We start from the raw sequence: 15,975 nt of genomic DNA, 5'->3' as shown, positions 1-15,975 counted from the left end.
AGAGATTGCCTTATATCCAAGGCAAAGATCACCTCTGAGTAGTCTGTATGAAACAGAATAAAGTGACAGTGATTTCAGACAATCCCCATAGGACAGATGTTGAAGACCTTGGATTTTCCTTGTGAGGAACCTTTATGGTTTCTCCAGTTGCTGCAGGTGCTTAGAAAGGTACATACCAAAAAGAGCATTGTACTCAATTATTGGCCTGATGAGAGAAGAACACATGGAGGTTATAACTTATTTTTTTCTGAAGGCAATGCCCTTACTTATGAGATGAGCCACATAGAATGCACTTCTTACCACTGTGGAGACATGGTGGTCAAAGGTAAGCTTGCTGTCAACCCGTGTGCTCAGGTGTCTCACTGAGTGCATACTTAAGGTGTTGCTATTGATGTGGTAGTTAGTAGGAACATTGTTTTTACTGAAAGGAATAATAATACATTATTTGCATTGAGTTTAAGGCCATGATTTTGGCACCAAACATTTATTTGTGTAAGATACTCTTGTAGGCAGTTGACATCATTTGGAGATTCTATGACTGCTCCCAGTTTGCAGTCATCAGCGCACTTTGTCAGCCACAGACCTTTAGTTTCTGCTTGTACTTTGGAGAAATATATTCCAAACAGTAGAGGTCCCAGGACTGATCCCTGTGGAACACCACTGGTTACAGGTATGCTGTTGGAGGTGGATTCCCCTATTTTGACTATGTGTGTTCTTTCAATGAGCCATTTAGTGACCCATCTAATGATATAAAGGTTAATACCTACCTGGGTGAGTTTGTCAATGATGCCTGAGTGGAGGATGGTGTCAAACATCTCAGCTAAGTCTAGATAGGCTGTATGCACAGATTTCACCTTGTCCAGGGCCTTGGTGACTGTCTTGATGAAGTCCACCAGGTTTAACAAGCATGAGCTCCCTTTGACAAATCCAAACTGAGCAGGGTCAAGCGCTTGGAGATTACCTTTATCTTTGCTGATAAGGTCCATGATGAGTCATTCCATGGCCTTACAGAGCTAGTCAGGCTAATAGATCTATAGTTCTCGCGGTCAGTGGAAGCACCACCTTTGTGCAGGGGGATAACAGTGACCATTTTCCATTCAGCTGGGATGAAACCAGTGCTTCTTTATCCCATTTTTTTACATATTTCAAACAGTTTAGAAAACCTGGCTATGACTGTGACTATAGCAACTCCATTCTTCTGTTTTTATAAGTGATGTTTTTATACTCAGTATAATTATGTTTTGAAGATGTATCTGGATCAAGTAGTTTGGGATTATGATATGGAGAAGCAAAGTGCAATTTCTGAAAAAAGAATTAGCTGTAACTTAGAAATTACATTTAATTAGCACTTCTGTCAGAAAACACAGCTTGACAATGAAGAGACTAGGGCCATGATGTGGTTGCAGTTATGTGAAGATACACAAAGCTAAGAATTAGGAGGAGGTGAAGGGCAGAGGGCAGTTGGCTATAACAATTAGAATTCCAATACAATGCAGAGAATGATTAAACACTGTGAAATGTGAGAATGTGATGGCATGGTATGAAAACAAACATTTTGCATTTTTATGGCGTGAAAAGAGAGACAGAGTTGGGAGGTAAGTGGGTGGGAAAAGAGGATTGCCACAGAAAAGGAATATATTAGGGAAGAGGAATAGGAAAGAAGGGCAAGCGGTGGTATAGAGGATAATTACAGAACATAAAAGAGGAGTGGAAAAGACAAATTTAAGAGATAAACACTGAGTGCAAAGCTAGACAATTTTAATGAGAGTGGGTGAGGAATGGGGTTGGTGTGTCAACAATTTAATTATGACAACATGAAAAGTGAATTATAAAGTTTGATGACTGTGATGTGTACAAAGAACAATGACAATTATTTTAAGTCAAAATCTATATTTCTATGTATGATGTTTTAGGAAAAATAACTAACCTGCCAAATTTATGAATATGGGTCAGATAGCAATGTTATATGTCCAGCAAGTTTTAATCCATATGGTTAGTTTTCATCAATTTAATGAACATTTTAAATACAGATAACTGTTTTGTTCAATGGCAGGTCAGATTATGTTTTAAACACTGAAACAAAACAAACACATTTTATACAACAGTATCTTCCTTGAAGCTGCAGCTGATCTTGTGTTGAATATAATCATGAACTGCTGTATAAGTCATAAGATTTGAACATGTGAATGCCTCGTCTCCACATGGATATAATTTAACGAATCTCTTGGTATGAAGGGGATCAATGCCATCTTTTACACTTTACCAAAGACATTTCAACCACTGCTGCTACACCACATTTATGACACATGCAAATATTTGGCATTTACAAATGCAAGGATATTATGCATTTAACCCCTTTGTTTGTTCTCCTCAAGAATTTTGCTATTCTTGCTATCCATATCCTATTATTAGCTTTTCTGTCCATACCACACCCTTCTTTGGTTATTTGCCTTGCAGGTAATAACTGTTGGTACCTTGATTTACAGTTAGGTTATGCACTGTCGGGGTACATATTTAGGTCTGCTAAATGGCAGAAAGCTTCCTTCAGTATGCTGGTTTATTGTGTTTTTTTTTTTTTTTTTTTTTATGGTTATCAGAAAGCAGCCTTAAGTAATATCGTTATCGTGCGGTATAGTATTCATCCCAGACAAAACATGTGGCATATACTGTCCTATGCACACAAGGAAGCCATGATTTACAACCTGACCCACAGAGTAGACTATGTCTTTCTGTATGTCCTATTTTGCATTAGTAGTTAGGTTCATACTGTTTCAGTATTCGCTCTGATAATATCTGAGGCTCATTTCTGAGACAGTTGTGGCATAGACAAAACTACTGGTTCTGCATTAACAGGGCAATTTAATAGCCCATTTCCAATAAAAAAAACAGTGCAAGTCAAGGAATGATTTTCTTTTCATAGTCTAGCTTTCTGTGCCTTTAGCTTGAGCTTTTAAAGTTGCTGAACATTGTTAGAAGCAAACAATGAAAAATCCTTACATTTTTTCCTACAAACAAAATCTTCATAGATAGGTATGGAATAAATATAAAAAAAAATATTAATTACTTATCAGTGGAACTCCACTAGTATCTGGAAGCAGATCATTTATGAGAAGGAGAAAGACAGTATAACCAAGGATGAGATTCATCTTGAATGTGGCTCTGTCAATTGAAAAGGGTGGCAGATAAAAGCTCACGGTATCTATCACCATCAGCAAAGCACTTGGAATCAGCAGATTGACTATGTACAAAGCTGGTCTTCTCTTTATGACAACCTAGGAGTAGAGCATTGAACAGTTACATGTTGGTTAACTTGCTAGAACTTTTCACAATGTCATTCTTTTTAAATTTGTTATATTGTTACTTTTCATCCTGATGTACTTATTAAACATGTAATCTTTAGGCTCTTGATGGGTAGTTATGTCCTGTGGCTTGTGGCATTTGTAACATTTCTCAATAAAATATGTGGTCCTTTTGTGCTGTGCTGCAGTGGTACCTATACCATCCTGCAACCATCCGTTACATTAAATCAGCCCGAACTAATCATAAATCCACATACACACACCATAACAGCATCTTCATTGTTGACTGGATCAGGACAGCTGCATGTTTCTTTGCTACAAAGTTTCCATTTTTCTAAAGTCATGCTGTCTTTTTAAGTTCACATTTACTGAAAAATCAAATTGCTATTCGGCCCTATAATCCACTCTGTATACCACTGCAAATTTGATCACTATAATCTACTCTGCATACCACTGCAGATTTGATCACTATGCTACCCTATGCATAATACCACAGATTTGATCACTATAATGCACTCTGCATACCACAGTAGATTTATTAGTAATCTGTGCATCTTTTCTTATTACATATTGACAGTGATAGATACCACAGTTTGACATTTCTCATGCAATTAAATAGTTTTAATTTAAATGGTATCTACTAGCTGAGTCTAAAGTTTTGGTCCCCTCGCTTTTTTATTGCAAAATGTTTTACCTATCTGTTTCAAACTCCGCTTCATGAGTGTAAGAGTTGGAGTCTCCCAAAAAATAATGAACGTAAAACCAGAAATACACCAAACTAATTCTGAAGATCATAATTTGACTTTTGTCTGCAATCCATGTTTTATTGTAAGGAATAAGTACCTCATCCTTCATGTCGGGTCTGCATCCCCACCCAATTCAACTTCATAAAATCACCACCTAAGTCACCATTACATAGAGAAAAGATAATTAGTTGTTTTTGCAGAAAGTTTTTCAAGTATTCTTGACCCCATACTAACCTCTCCTTGACCTGTCAGGATACAGTGCAACAAACCTGATATTTAAAGTGGGATCAGTAATGGAGAAGAAGCTGGAGATGAGGCTCAAGTCCAGCTGGGCATTCCTACACATGCAGAAAGCTAATTTGCACAGTCCTGTAATAGTTAGAAGTCCTAGAAACATTGGCCGAATTAGTGCCCGCTATATACTAGGACCCAATCACACAAGTACAAACAGTGTTTAGATTCACCAGAGGGTTTCTTGTGGATGTGGGTGTGCATTAGCATTCATATCTGAGCCCACTGCTGTTAATAGTGATAATGGATTGTATTAGTAAACAGATCAGAGGTATACAGACAATACAATATTACAAGCAGACTCTGAACAGGAACTTCAGCAAATGATAGGGGAATGGGTATGGGATGCAAAACAGAAGGTGGATGGGAAGAGTGCAAACAACACAGTTTATATCAGCAAATGGGAAAAACAGAAGAAGCTGCAAACTGAGCTAGAAGTTAAACTAATTAAAGTAATGGAACAGGTTAATAGCTCAGGTATCTGGGAGCCATGATTAAGGATAATAGATGTCTGAATGACAAGCTCAAAGCTACAATCAGAGTTTCTGCAGCCAGCTAGCACAGAGTACTAGGGGGTTATGTGTGACAGAATAATGCCAAGAAGCTGAAAAGTAAAGGTAAGAAACAATGGCACAACCAGTACTTCCACATGGTACAGAAATCTAGGCAGTAAAGGCAGAGAAACTGAGGAAGCTACAGGTGATAGAGATGAAGTGTACTAGGATGATAACAGAACCAAAGACAAAGTAGTTCCAAATCCTGAGAAGGTGAAAAAGAACAGATTGTGATGCTTTGGGCATGTGCAAGAAATCAGAAGTCAGTTTGGTAATAAAGATGTTGGAGAGAAAGGAAGAAGGTAAGTGGAGTAGGGATGTCCAGCCAGGAGATGGACGGATAGCATGACTGAAGATCTGCAACAGCCAAGCATGACTGCCAAAGAAGGAAGGAGTGAGCATAAATCAAGAGAGGGTGACAGCTGATGTGACACTCCAACCCTATGATGAAAAATCAGAAAAAAGGGTTTGATTATAATGGATAATTTCAAAATGTCTCCCTTGTTGCTGCTATTATTTTTCCTGATCATAAGAAGTATAAAACACCTTCAAGGCTTCTTCCTATGATAAGTGCAAAAATGTGGGCCTTTTTAGTGTTATCTTTTAGGGTTCTTGCCTTTTATACTCAGAGTATATACCAAAGAAAAAAGCACCAAAGGAACCGTAGATACTGCTTTTTAATCTTCTTCTTCTTTCAGCTTTTCCTGGTTAGGGGTCACCACAGCGGATCATCTGTCTGCTCTTAATTGGCAGTGGAGTTTTACGGTGTCGAGTTGCCAGCCTGGCGCCCAACCTTCCACAGAAGGTGCACACATGCACACACTCACACCTAGGGCCAATTTTTAGAGTGTCCAATCCACCTACAGCATGTTTTTGGGATGTGGGAGGAAACCGGAGCACCCAGAGGAAACTTACGCGACCACAGGGAGGACATGCAGACTCCGCACAGAAGGCACCCCAGCCAAGAATCGAACCGGAGAACCTCTTGCTGTGAGATGGCAGCGCTAACCGCTGCACCACCATGGCCGCCCTGGATACTGCTTTTTAATAAAATAAATAAATAAAATCATCCAAAGTAATTCATGTTAAGCGCTTTCATCACAATAAAATGACTTCATCAGAACCACGTACTCATAGTATATACCAAAAGTCTGGGTTCACAACTTACAGTTCTTTGATAAACTGCCTTACAGTGAAAAAACTCTGGGTAGTTGCAGTTGGATCAACTTTCCACATATGAGATAATTATTGTTAGGATTTTGCATGACTCAACCAAATGAAAGCTGAAATGGTGACTTAACTTTGGAAAAATCAAACAAATTTTGAAGAGTAAATTATATTTCTGTACTACATAACACTGAATGACCTGAAAACAAATAAACCTGCTTGGTTGCAACACTATTGACACTGATATTTGTAATGTCCATCAAGATGCTCAGAAAGACTCAGTGCAGTTTGGATATGTGATGAGCCTCTATGAGGTCTTTACTGATTTAGCTTCTTAGAAAGAGCGGCACTATATGGCATGTGTTTCTTGTCTGTGAGCTCTCTGTTACACTCCACAATCTATCCCCTGTCCCACATACTTAAGAATTTTGTTTGATGCTGTCACTCTTCTTTCACTTTATTTCTACTTGATGGTGCAGTCCAAGTGTAATAATCACTCAGAGATCCTTTTTCCGTACTCTTACCATCAAATCTACTCCCAGCTAATACTTTATACTAGAGTTGTTGCAGCCAAAGTGCAGAACTTTGCAGTTTTATACACTGAATTTCAAATGTGATTTTTCTACTCTCTTGGTCAGACATTCCAGGTCCTTTCCTAGACTCTGCATTCATTCTTCCATCGCTTATCTATCTTTGTGTTCTCTTTTCTCTCAGATACAACTCAGACAAACACATGGAAGAGAACTGAAACTAGTGCTAAGTCCTGCATTACTCCAATGCCACTTGTGTTCTTGGCATTGTTTCTCTCACCACAACTCTCTGGTACCTACCATCCAACCATGCTGCATTCCAGTTACTCAGTCTTGGTCTAATCCCCTAGTCACTATATTTAGTATGGGCAAGACCATGCCAAATGTTTTTGGTGGAATTCGGGTAGACCATGCTTACTAGAACTCCACTGTCAAGTTCTCCTGCAACTGGATCATAAGTGGATCAGATTAGAAAAGTACCTTCTGGCCATGGAACTATGCTGGCTGCTATCCTGGAGATTTTTCTCTTCAAGGAAAGTACAGGCATTTCCTTTATTATTCTCCCACTGAAATTTTCTGCCAGTGTTGTTAACCTAATAGGCTTTTAATTCTACAGATTTTCCTGCCACCCATTCTACAGATGTGCAACACTGGTGAATTTGTATTCTGCAGGTACAACTGCACTGTCCACTGTTCCATTAAAGATCTCTAACAGAGTATCCATCAACATATTGACCATATTCCTCAGGGTCTATATCAGTTCACTGAAACGGCTGACATTCAAACACCATATGTTCGAACTTCTAACCACGAAGTGCAAAATCATCGAAGTTTTAGAACAGCAATTTTTTTCTCAAGGAAAAAAAATCGCTGTTACAAGAAACACACACACAACACAAGCACACCAAAAAAATAGCAATCCACACACATACACTTAAAATCCTACATTTAACCCTACACTAAACTGTACATACACTACTATCTATCCACTTACCTTAACCCAAACCCTAACCCTAAGGTCCGTCACTATCGCACACTCGCCTGACCCGCGCCCTAACCCTAACTCACCTATCCCACCCTAACCCTAAAGTCTGTCACTATCGCACACCCACCTCACCCGTACCCTAACCCAAACTCACCTAACCCGTGCCCTAACCATAACGTGCACACAATCACACACTTACCTGAACCCGACCTATAACTTCCCACCACAGTCCTGATAATCGTGAAGCCACAGAAATGGCCCACCAAATTCTTTCCCTGGGAAAGAATTCAGTGTTCCACAGCTTCGTGATAATAAGTGTTCGAACTTCACAGTTCGAACATCTGGTGTTCGATCGTCAGCCGTTTCGACGGACTGATATAGACCCGATTCCTCAGGACCATGGGAGGCAGCATGTCTGATCATTGTGTTTTCTTCCCTTAGAGGAGTCCATTTCCTTCCCCTGACTGTTGATCTTCTGCTGTATATCCTTCCCAGAATGCCACCCTTGCCTGCCTTTCCTTCAGGAAGACTAAAGCAAGGTAGTAATGCAATCCCACTCTTTTTCCTATCTTCTGTGACATCTCTCTCATCCTTAATCAATCTGTCTGGATTTTACTTTCCCTTCTCATTTCCTTTCATTATCACTTCAGAAAGTTACTTTGTCTTGCCTCTGCATGTGTCTGTACTGTGCCTCCTGTACCTTCTATTACACTACTTTCCACCACGTATATGTCTTCTCACTTCCATTCTGCCTCCTCAGATTCTGGCACATAGCCCCAGCCTGAATACTCAGTTACTCACCTTTTCCAGTAGTTTGTTTGTTCACCCCTTTGATGCACTTCCAGTTCTCTAACATATTTTTGAACCTCTCCCTCAGCAAAGCATAATTCACTACTAAAGTTCCACACTCTAAGCCGCACAGTGACATGATCACTCTTAGTTCATCATGCCTTAAGATTATCACACACACACACACTCACACACACACACACACACACACACACACACACACACACACACACACACACACACACACACACACACACACCTTAGTTAGGAACATGTTTAGAATGATTTCTTGTTGATACAATCTACCTTCATCTGGCTGAATCCTGGTGCAAGAGTTCACTCTCCCATTCCCTTTTTCTATTCCAGATAATGGACTCTCTGATTCTGCATCTGACAGATTCAGATCCCAATTTAAGAATAGCCTTCTTCCCCATAGTACTCCACTCACATATTCTCTTTTTTTCTAGCAAAGCAATACACAAGTCCACCAGCACTCATCACTTCTTCTTCATCTTCCTTAAATACCAGGGTGTTTTCTCTAGGTTAAAACCTTTCACCTCTTTGCTGGATGGTGTTACTCTTCTCTGATTCTCACTTAGTGTCTTTCTTTTCATACACTGCCATTTCCCCTCAATCCTCATACCTATCATTACTAAATAACCTATACCACATATGCCCTACACCCTCTTAATACTGACTCTTGTTTCTGTGATAGCATCAATGTTCATCCTTCCCATCTGCATCAGTACTTGCAGCTCCCCCTCTTCCTTCTCAGTCTCCTTGCACTATATATTCATATTATTCAGTCATCTTTCATGTCAGCCATGTTAGGTCTTCTCCTATGTTCTATCTCCATGATTATGATTATTCAGCACAGTCGTCTTGGTAATACGAAGTTCGTGATTTTGGAATGTCGATGTTATAAAGTAGATGCATATATATGGATCCTAGTTGTTACATCGAAAGTGCAGTTCATTGAACTGCACTTTTACAGACCCACTTTAGCGAAAGTACATTTTATCGAAAATGCACTTTCACTAAATAAAACCAAAAAAAAAACATGCAGTTTGCATGTAACATTAGTAGTGTTGAGGTACAACTAAGCAAACTCTTGCTGAGATCATGGTACAGTGGGCATAAGGGAATATTCCCTTTTCCCCACTGTAGTGCAATCTCAGAGTGAGAATATTAAAGTTGGGGGCACAGGGGGGCTTGCTCCCCTGCATAATCATGTTTACTGTGTTTTTTTTATTTCATTTTTATTTTTTATTTTTCCGTGAAAGTGCATTTTCGATATAATGCACTTTCGCGGAAGTCAATTATCGGAAGTACAGTTCGATGAACCATATTTTTGATAATACAACATAGACCCATATATATATATATATATATATATATATATATATATATATATATATTCCACCATGAGGACTGTTCCACATCCATGGATAATATTTTAGAAGGGAAGGAATAGAAGTCTGAAAAGTGTAATATAAGTGGTATAATAATGCAGAACAAAAGGAAAAGCATATTAAGAAGAGCTAATCTATGTATTCACCTATAAGCTAGAACAGGGTTTGGCATAATGGTTAAGGCCACCTCATAGACACAAGGTACACAGTTTGATTCTGTCCTGGGGTTATTGGCTAGGTTTAAAATTACCCTTTAGGGTGGATAGCCTAGTATTCAACTGGAAACCTGCAAGTTTGAATGTGCTGCTATTTTTGTATGTATTTAAATTAAACATTTGTCACTATTATAAATGGTGAAATACAGCAATACGGGGGAAATTCTTGAATTCTAATGCAACAGAAGTAGTGAAGTAAGAATCAAATTCCATTCAATCTCTGAGAATAATAAAATAAAGCACTAGTTGATATTTAACTTAGTGTATAGTATAGAAATGAATTCATGATATTTGTTCAACGTGTGCAATTCATAAAAGTGTAATGCAAATTGGTAGGCACTTGAAGTATAAGCAGAATCTAAATATGGAGTGACTTTCATTTTATGTAGGTTCTAATGGCATACTGCAAACGATAATGTCAATAAAAGTTTAAGTAAATGAAGAAAAGACAGAGCATTGGGTGGAGAAGACAGTATATAAATAGAAATGGGTGAGCTGGGTGGGAATTTTAACTTATCCTTTTGTGCTGTCCAGGGGAGTAATAATTGCTTCCAGGCTGTATATCAGAGTGTTGAATACTGCACAAAACTGGGCACTTGAGAAGTGCATAATGAAATTCCTTTCTTAAAGTCTCATAAGGTGCCCAGATGTTAACAAGAAAACCAGGGATTTAATAAGATACCGCGTACTGATGGCATGGGGTAAAAATTGCCAAAATGCACTGCTGCAAAGCACCCTTGTATTCCTAGTAATGACTGTCAGTGTTATGGCAGCATCTTTATTTGCATGACTATTAATGGACCTTTTGTTTCTAATTACTTTAAGCACACATCCCCAGGTGGTCAGATGTAGTTTGCATAGAATCACCTACATGGGAGAATACTGTTTCATTGTTACAGCTAAAATGTCTTGAAACTTTTTTTTAAGTAAAAGTTGAATATGATTGGAAAAATTAAAATTAATAGTGGACAGATGGCAGGTTTGACTGGATATCTGGGTGTAAATAGCATGTTCAAGTTATACATCTATTAACTGGCAACATTTTATAAATGTACGTTATAAGATTTGATTTCATTGCTTTACTGTAATCACATTTTATTTTTATTTTATTTATTTAACATTTGTTGACCGGGAAAGTCCGACTAGGTTCCACAGATCCTGTTTTCAGCGGAGGCCCGGGGAGAAATACTCCAGATTACAGTGTTGTTTATTTCAATGGATGCATGTGAAAAAGGGTTTTATTCAGAAGGAGACTTGTACAAATATTGGAGATGTAGGATTTACAAATCACTGCAGTAATATTTCTATAGTTTAAGGTTGAGAAAGACAAAGCAAGCAATTCCTGCAGCAAAACGAGAAGGCAACAAAAAGTTCTAGTGTTGGGGTGCACACGCTGGCATATGACTATAGGGCTCATAAATCGTAACCAGGTTAAATAATTTGAAGAAAGAACCCCTGATTTATATATATGTGGAAGAAACAACATGCAGATGACATGTAGATCAGATATGACATTCCTAGACAATGCCTAAAACCTACTTCAAGACAGGTAAATTCTAAAAAAGTGATGGATAGATCATTACCTTTGTGTTATAAGAATAATGCAGGATAATTTTCCTATTCAGAAAGTGAGACCAAGTTTATTTTCCCAAGAGTGGCAGATGGTGAGTTTTGCACCCCAGGAAGAATGGATGTTGAACACCATGCCAAAGGTAGAATACTTACTGGATCACTTGTACAGACTGGTAAAACAGAGCCCCACATATGGGCCCTGCTATGAAATCAGATTTCTTTTATATACTCAAAGAAATTGTGGCTACAAGGTCAATTGGCTTATAGAAATGTTATCATGACCACAGTAGCATGTCCCTTCAGAGGCTGAATCTGTAAAACAGAACATTCTGACTGAAAACTGACACCAATATCAAAGTGCCATTGCATTTGTAACTAATGGTTTATCTACTTCTCAAACTGCAGATTTATATATAGGAGAAGGTGTAACACATTATGCACTACCACACACATGAGAGACAGAGAGAGTGAGTGAGTGAGTGAGTGTGTGTGTGTGTGTGTGTGTGTGTGTGTGTGTGTGTGTGTGTGTGTGTGTGTGTGTGTGTGTATGTGTGTGTGTGTGTATATCTGTGTGCATGCATGTGTTAATGTGTGTACACGCACAAACGTGTGTGTGTGTGTGTGTGTGTGTGTGTGTGTGTGTGTGTGTGTGTGTGTGTGTGTGTATCTGTGTACATGCATGTGTTAATGTGTGTACACGCACAAACATGTGTGTGTGTGTGTGTGTGTGTGTGTGTGTGTGTGTGTGTGTGTGTGTGTGTGTGTGTGTGTGTGTGTGTGTCTGCATTGCTATATACCCATATAAAGCCTGCAAGACAAGGGGTGTGAAACACTTACATTGCTTTGAGATGTCTTTCCAAAGGATTAGACTAGCTTCAGTGAATGCAGTCACCTGATGACTTATATGACTTTGTAATGATAAATATGTTTGCTTAGTTCGTCAGAATTTACAGTTTTATGCCACAGTACAGTCACTAATATTGCATAAATGTATTATTTATTACGTCACACAAATTATTCTGACCTTCGTATCTCTAAACATAAAACTATGCCCCCTCCAAAAATAAACTGTCACAATTATGCTGAGTGATCAGTACACATGGGGATGCAGAGACTTTTGTGGCAGTAATATAAACTGAACTTGCTTACTTACATGGAAGGCAACTTCACTATATGCATCATCACTCACAAGCAGGTTATGTTCTTCTGCTATGATTTCCACCAGCTGCCATTCTCCCTTGGTCTTGATCATATCTTTGGATGTGTCAGATATTTCTTGTCCTGACATAGCTAGGCCAATGCGGACATCTGAGGCTGAAATGTAATACTGTTATCCATTGAACATGCTGCAATTTAATTTATTTATTAATGCTTATTAAACATGCTTTAATCTCTTAAACCTGCATTCAATGGCAACAGACTAATTCAGTATCATATTTGTGTCAGCATTAGCTTTTTCCTATTAAATACAACTCTTATTTCACCTTCCACTGCCCAGAGGAGACAGTTTCTTGTCAAGGAATAGTTTTTATCACCTTCTTCAGAAGAGAAAGTTGGAGTCATCAGATGACAAGCAAATTGTCTTTTGGGACATTGAAGCAGCAGGGACTGAAAAATTAACATAGTGGCTTGAAAGGAAGTGCACAATTATTTCCACAATCTAAAATTAAAATTGAATGATGCTGATGCTGTAATGCTATATCTTATCACACTTTCTAAATAGTGAATTAAGATGCCATTTCAGTTTACTTATTTTTGCAGGGTAAGTGGACTAATTTGGGTAGACTTTTTTGAGCCACTGTGTATGCTAACAGGCAAGAATAATACTGTGAAAATACAGATAAATTATAACTGTGTTCAATAAGACCTTCAGCTGCAATAGTATCATCCTACAAAGCATTGGAAAATTATCACTTTTATATGGTATAATTATGCATGCAATTATCATAAATATTCATATTGCTGAGTTAAAAGGTAAAGACAAGTAGAAGCATGTTGTCTGCTAACCACACTAAGAAATACAACTTCCTTAAAATATTAAAGAATGCTTCCCTATGCTTTGATGACCTACAATGCATTGTTTCATATTTCTTTCATCAGTTTTACATTTCTCATTATTTTGTCAATGGAAACAGTTGTTAGGAAACATATCCTCACAAATGTGTTTCCACAAGGGAAAGCAAAATTCCTTAACCTGTAACCATCTGTAGGGCTGTCAAAACTTGGACAAAATATAGCTTTAAGGGATCACTAATACAGCTATTAAGTGGATAAAAATGTTAATGTGTTTCACCCACTTAATGGGGCTCATAGTTCTACTAGTTATTTTTAATTGCTAATATTAATGGGTAGGCTATCAGAACACTAAATAGGTTCATAGGTAGATAGGTGTTTACTAGTCTAACAACCACAAGGGCCTTTTTAAGCCTAGCAATGCATCCCAAATCTCTTACAAATTCTGGTACCCTTGATTAGTGTAAGCAGGGAATTGGGATATGAAACATTTACAAGCAGGGGCCTGGGAGGTGAACCATTTACAAGTTGCCTCTGTCCATTAGAGACATTGGTGCAAAACCAAGGATGACTTTCCTGTTCCTCTTCCAATTGTCCAAGTTACACTTGAACTGGGTTAGTGAGGAACTCTGCTTCACATGGATAGGGAGCCTGTTCCAGAAATGAGATAGTCTCTGGGACACATATCTGTCTCTCCAGCAGGTCCTATTTATATCACAGGCAAGGTTTAAGTCTTTGGAAGGGTAATTCTAGTGCTGTTTGTTTTGTGGCTATGCAGGAGGTCCATCAGAGTGGGGTCTGGCAATGCCCTGTATGCCAGGCATAGATCTCCCCTCAACAGCATGTAGGAGACAGAATACAGGGATATTGCCTTGAGACAGTATGCATAGGACAGTTTATTTATGCCCTGTATTCTTTTAGTGAGGAATCTCTGAGGACATTCCAGTTGTTGGATATGTCTGGTTAGGTACATACCAAAGGGGGCATTGTACTCAATGGTAGATCTGAGGAATGCAGAATACAGTGGATAAATGACTTTCTTGGACCTAGATGACATACCTTTGTTTATAAGTTACGCAACATAGAATGATTTACTCACTACTGTAGACACATATTGGTCAAAGGCTAGATTACTGTCTATGTATGTCCCTAAGTCCCTGACTACTATGCCAACTCTAAGGGGTGTTTTGTCAGTATGATAGTCACCAGGGGTGGATAACTTCCCAAACGTCATCTTCATTTTCAAGAAGCACTGTTTAGCAATAAAGCATTCATTATTTTAGCCTGATGCTCAGTTTAAAATACTCCAACAGTCTTTCTGGGATTCCTGAAATAAGATGAATCATCTTCTTCTTCTTTCGGCTTTCCCGGTTAGGGGTCGCCATAATGGATCACCTGTCCGCTCATGACTGGCAGTGGAGTTTTGCAGTGTTGAGTTGCCAGCCCGGTGCCCAACCTTCCACAGAAGGTACACACACACGCACTCACACCTAGGGCCAATTTAGAGTGTCCAATTCACCTACAGCATATCTTTGGAAGGACATGCAGACTCCGCACAGAAGGCACCCGAACCGAGGATTGAACTAGAGAACCTCTTACTGTGAGTCGGCAACCCTAACCGCTGCACCACTGTGGCAGCCTCCTGAAATAAGATGAATGAATTTAATTAATTAAATGAATTATACAATGACTGGCCATTAACGTTCAAAATCAAGCACTCTGATTGGTCAGCCCAACCAGTGTGCCTGATGTAAATCCAGGATATACCAGTGGAAAAACAGTTTAGTCGCCTGGACTTTTTTCCATTACTATATGCTATAACTTTTTAAGTTTGCTTCACCATAAATCAGGTACATTATTCTAAACTAAAGAAACATACCTGATTTTCCTTGCATGTTCTCCATCCTGTCTCTCTCATACCTCTAAAGTGTCTGGATTTCAACTTTATTTAAAAAAAAAGAGCCATTGAGATATTCCTTTCTCTGTTGCTTCCTTTCCAAAGCACTGGTGTACTGCATAAGCATGGGAATATAAGTCCCATATGCATGCGCAGTACATCAAAAAAAGCAGCAGGATATCCAGCAAAAGAGAAAGAAGACAAAGGAGCCATCACAAGAAGACATTAGTTAAGAAAAGTAAGTCATTTTTTTCTTAAATAATGTCATTGTATAATAGCATTAAACAACTCCATGTTGTGGTATCACAAGAACCAAAAAAAAAACAGACTGGAGGATGCAGAAGAAAATCCACATGATGCTAGCATAATAAAAAACGTTTAATTTACTCTTTTGTAACCAAACTTCTTCAGAATAAAATATACATTCTCAACATCACATTTAAAAACAGTTTTAAAATATTTCTGCACCAATGAACGCATCTTTCCACTTAAACAGTTACACAAT

General features: G+C 38.5%; 1 protein-coding gene across 1 annotated transcript in view; it reads right to left on the bottom strand.

Annotated features, from left to right (window-relative positions):
* LOC122801216 (5-hydroxytryptamine receptor 3A-like) overlaps positions 1 to 15,975 on the bottom strand; it is a 153,819-nt gene that overhangs the window by 36,282 nt on the left and 101,562 nt on the right. Inside the window, exons 5-6 of the mRNA XM_044070770.1 lie at positions 12,714 to 12,874; positions 3,065 to 3,272 (exon numbers count right to left, since the gene is read on the bottom strand). Of these exons, the coding sequence (XP_043926705.1) occupies positions 3,065 to 3,272; positions 12,714 to 12,874 (369 nt within the window). The remainder of the gene's footprint in view (positions 1 to 3,064; positions 3,273 to 12,713; positions 12,875 to 15,975) is intronic.

Source organism: Protopterus annectens, chromosome 4.part1 (genome assembly GCF_019279795.1).
Source record: "Protopterus annectens isolate FY-2018-M chromosome 4.part1, PAN1.0, whole genome shotgun sequence".
Lineage (NCBI taxonomy): Eukaryota > Metazoa > Chordata > Ceratodontiformes > Protopteridae > Protopterus > Protopterus annectens.
Note: the sequence above shows the minus strand (reverse complement) of the source record. Positions and strands in the feature narration are given on the sequence as shown.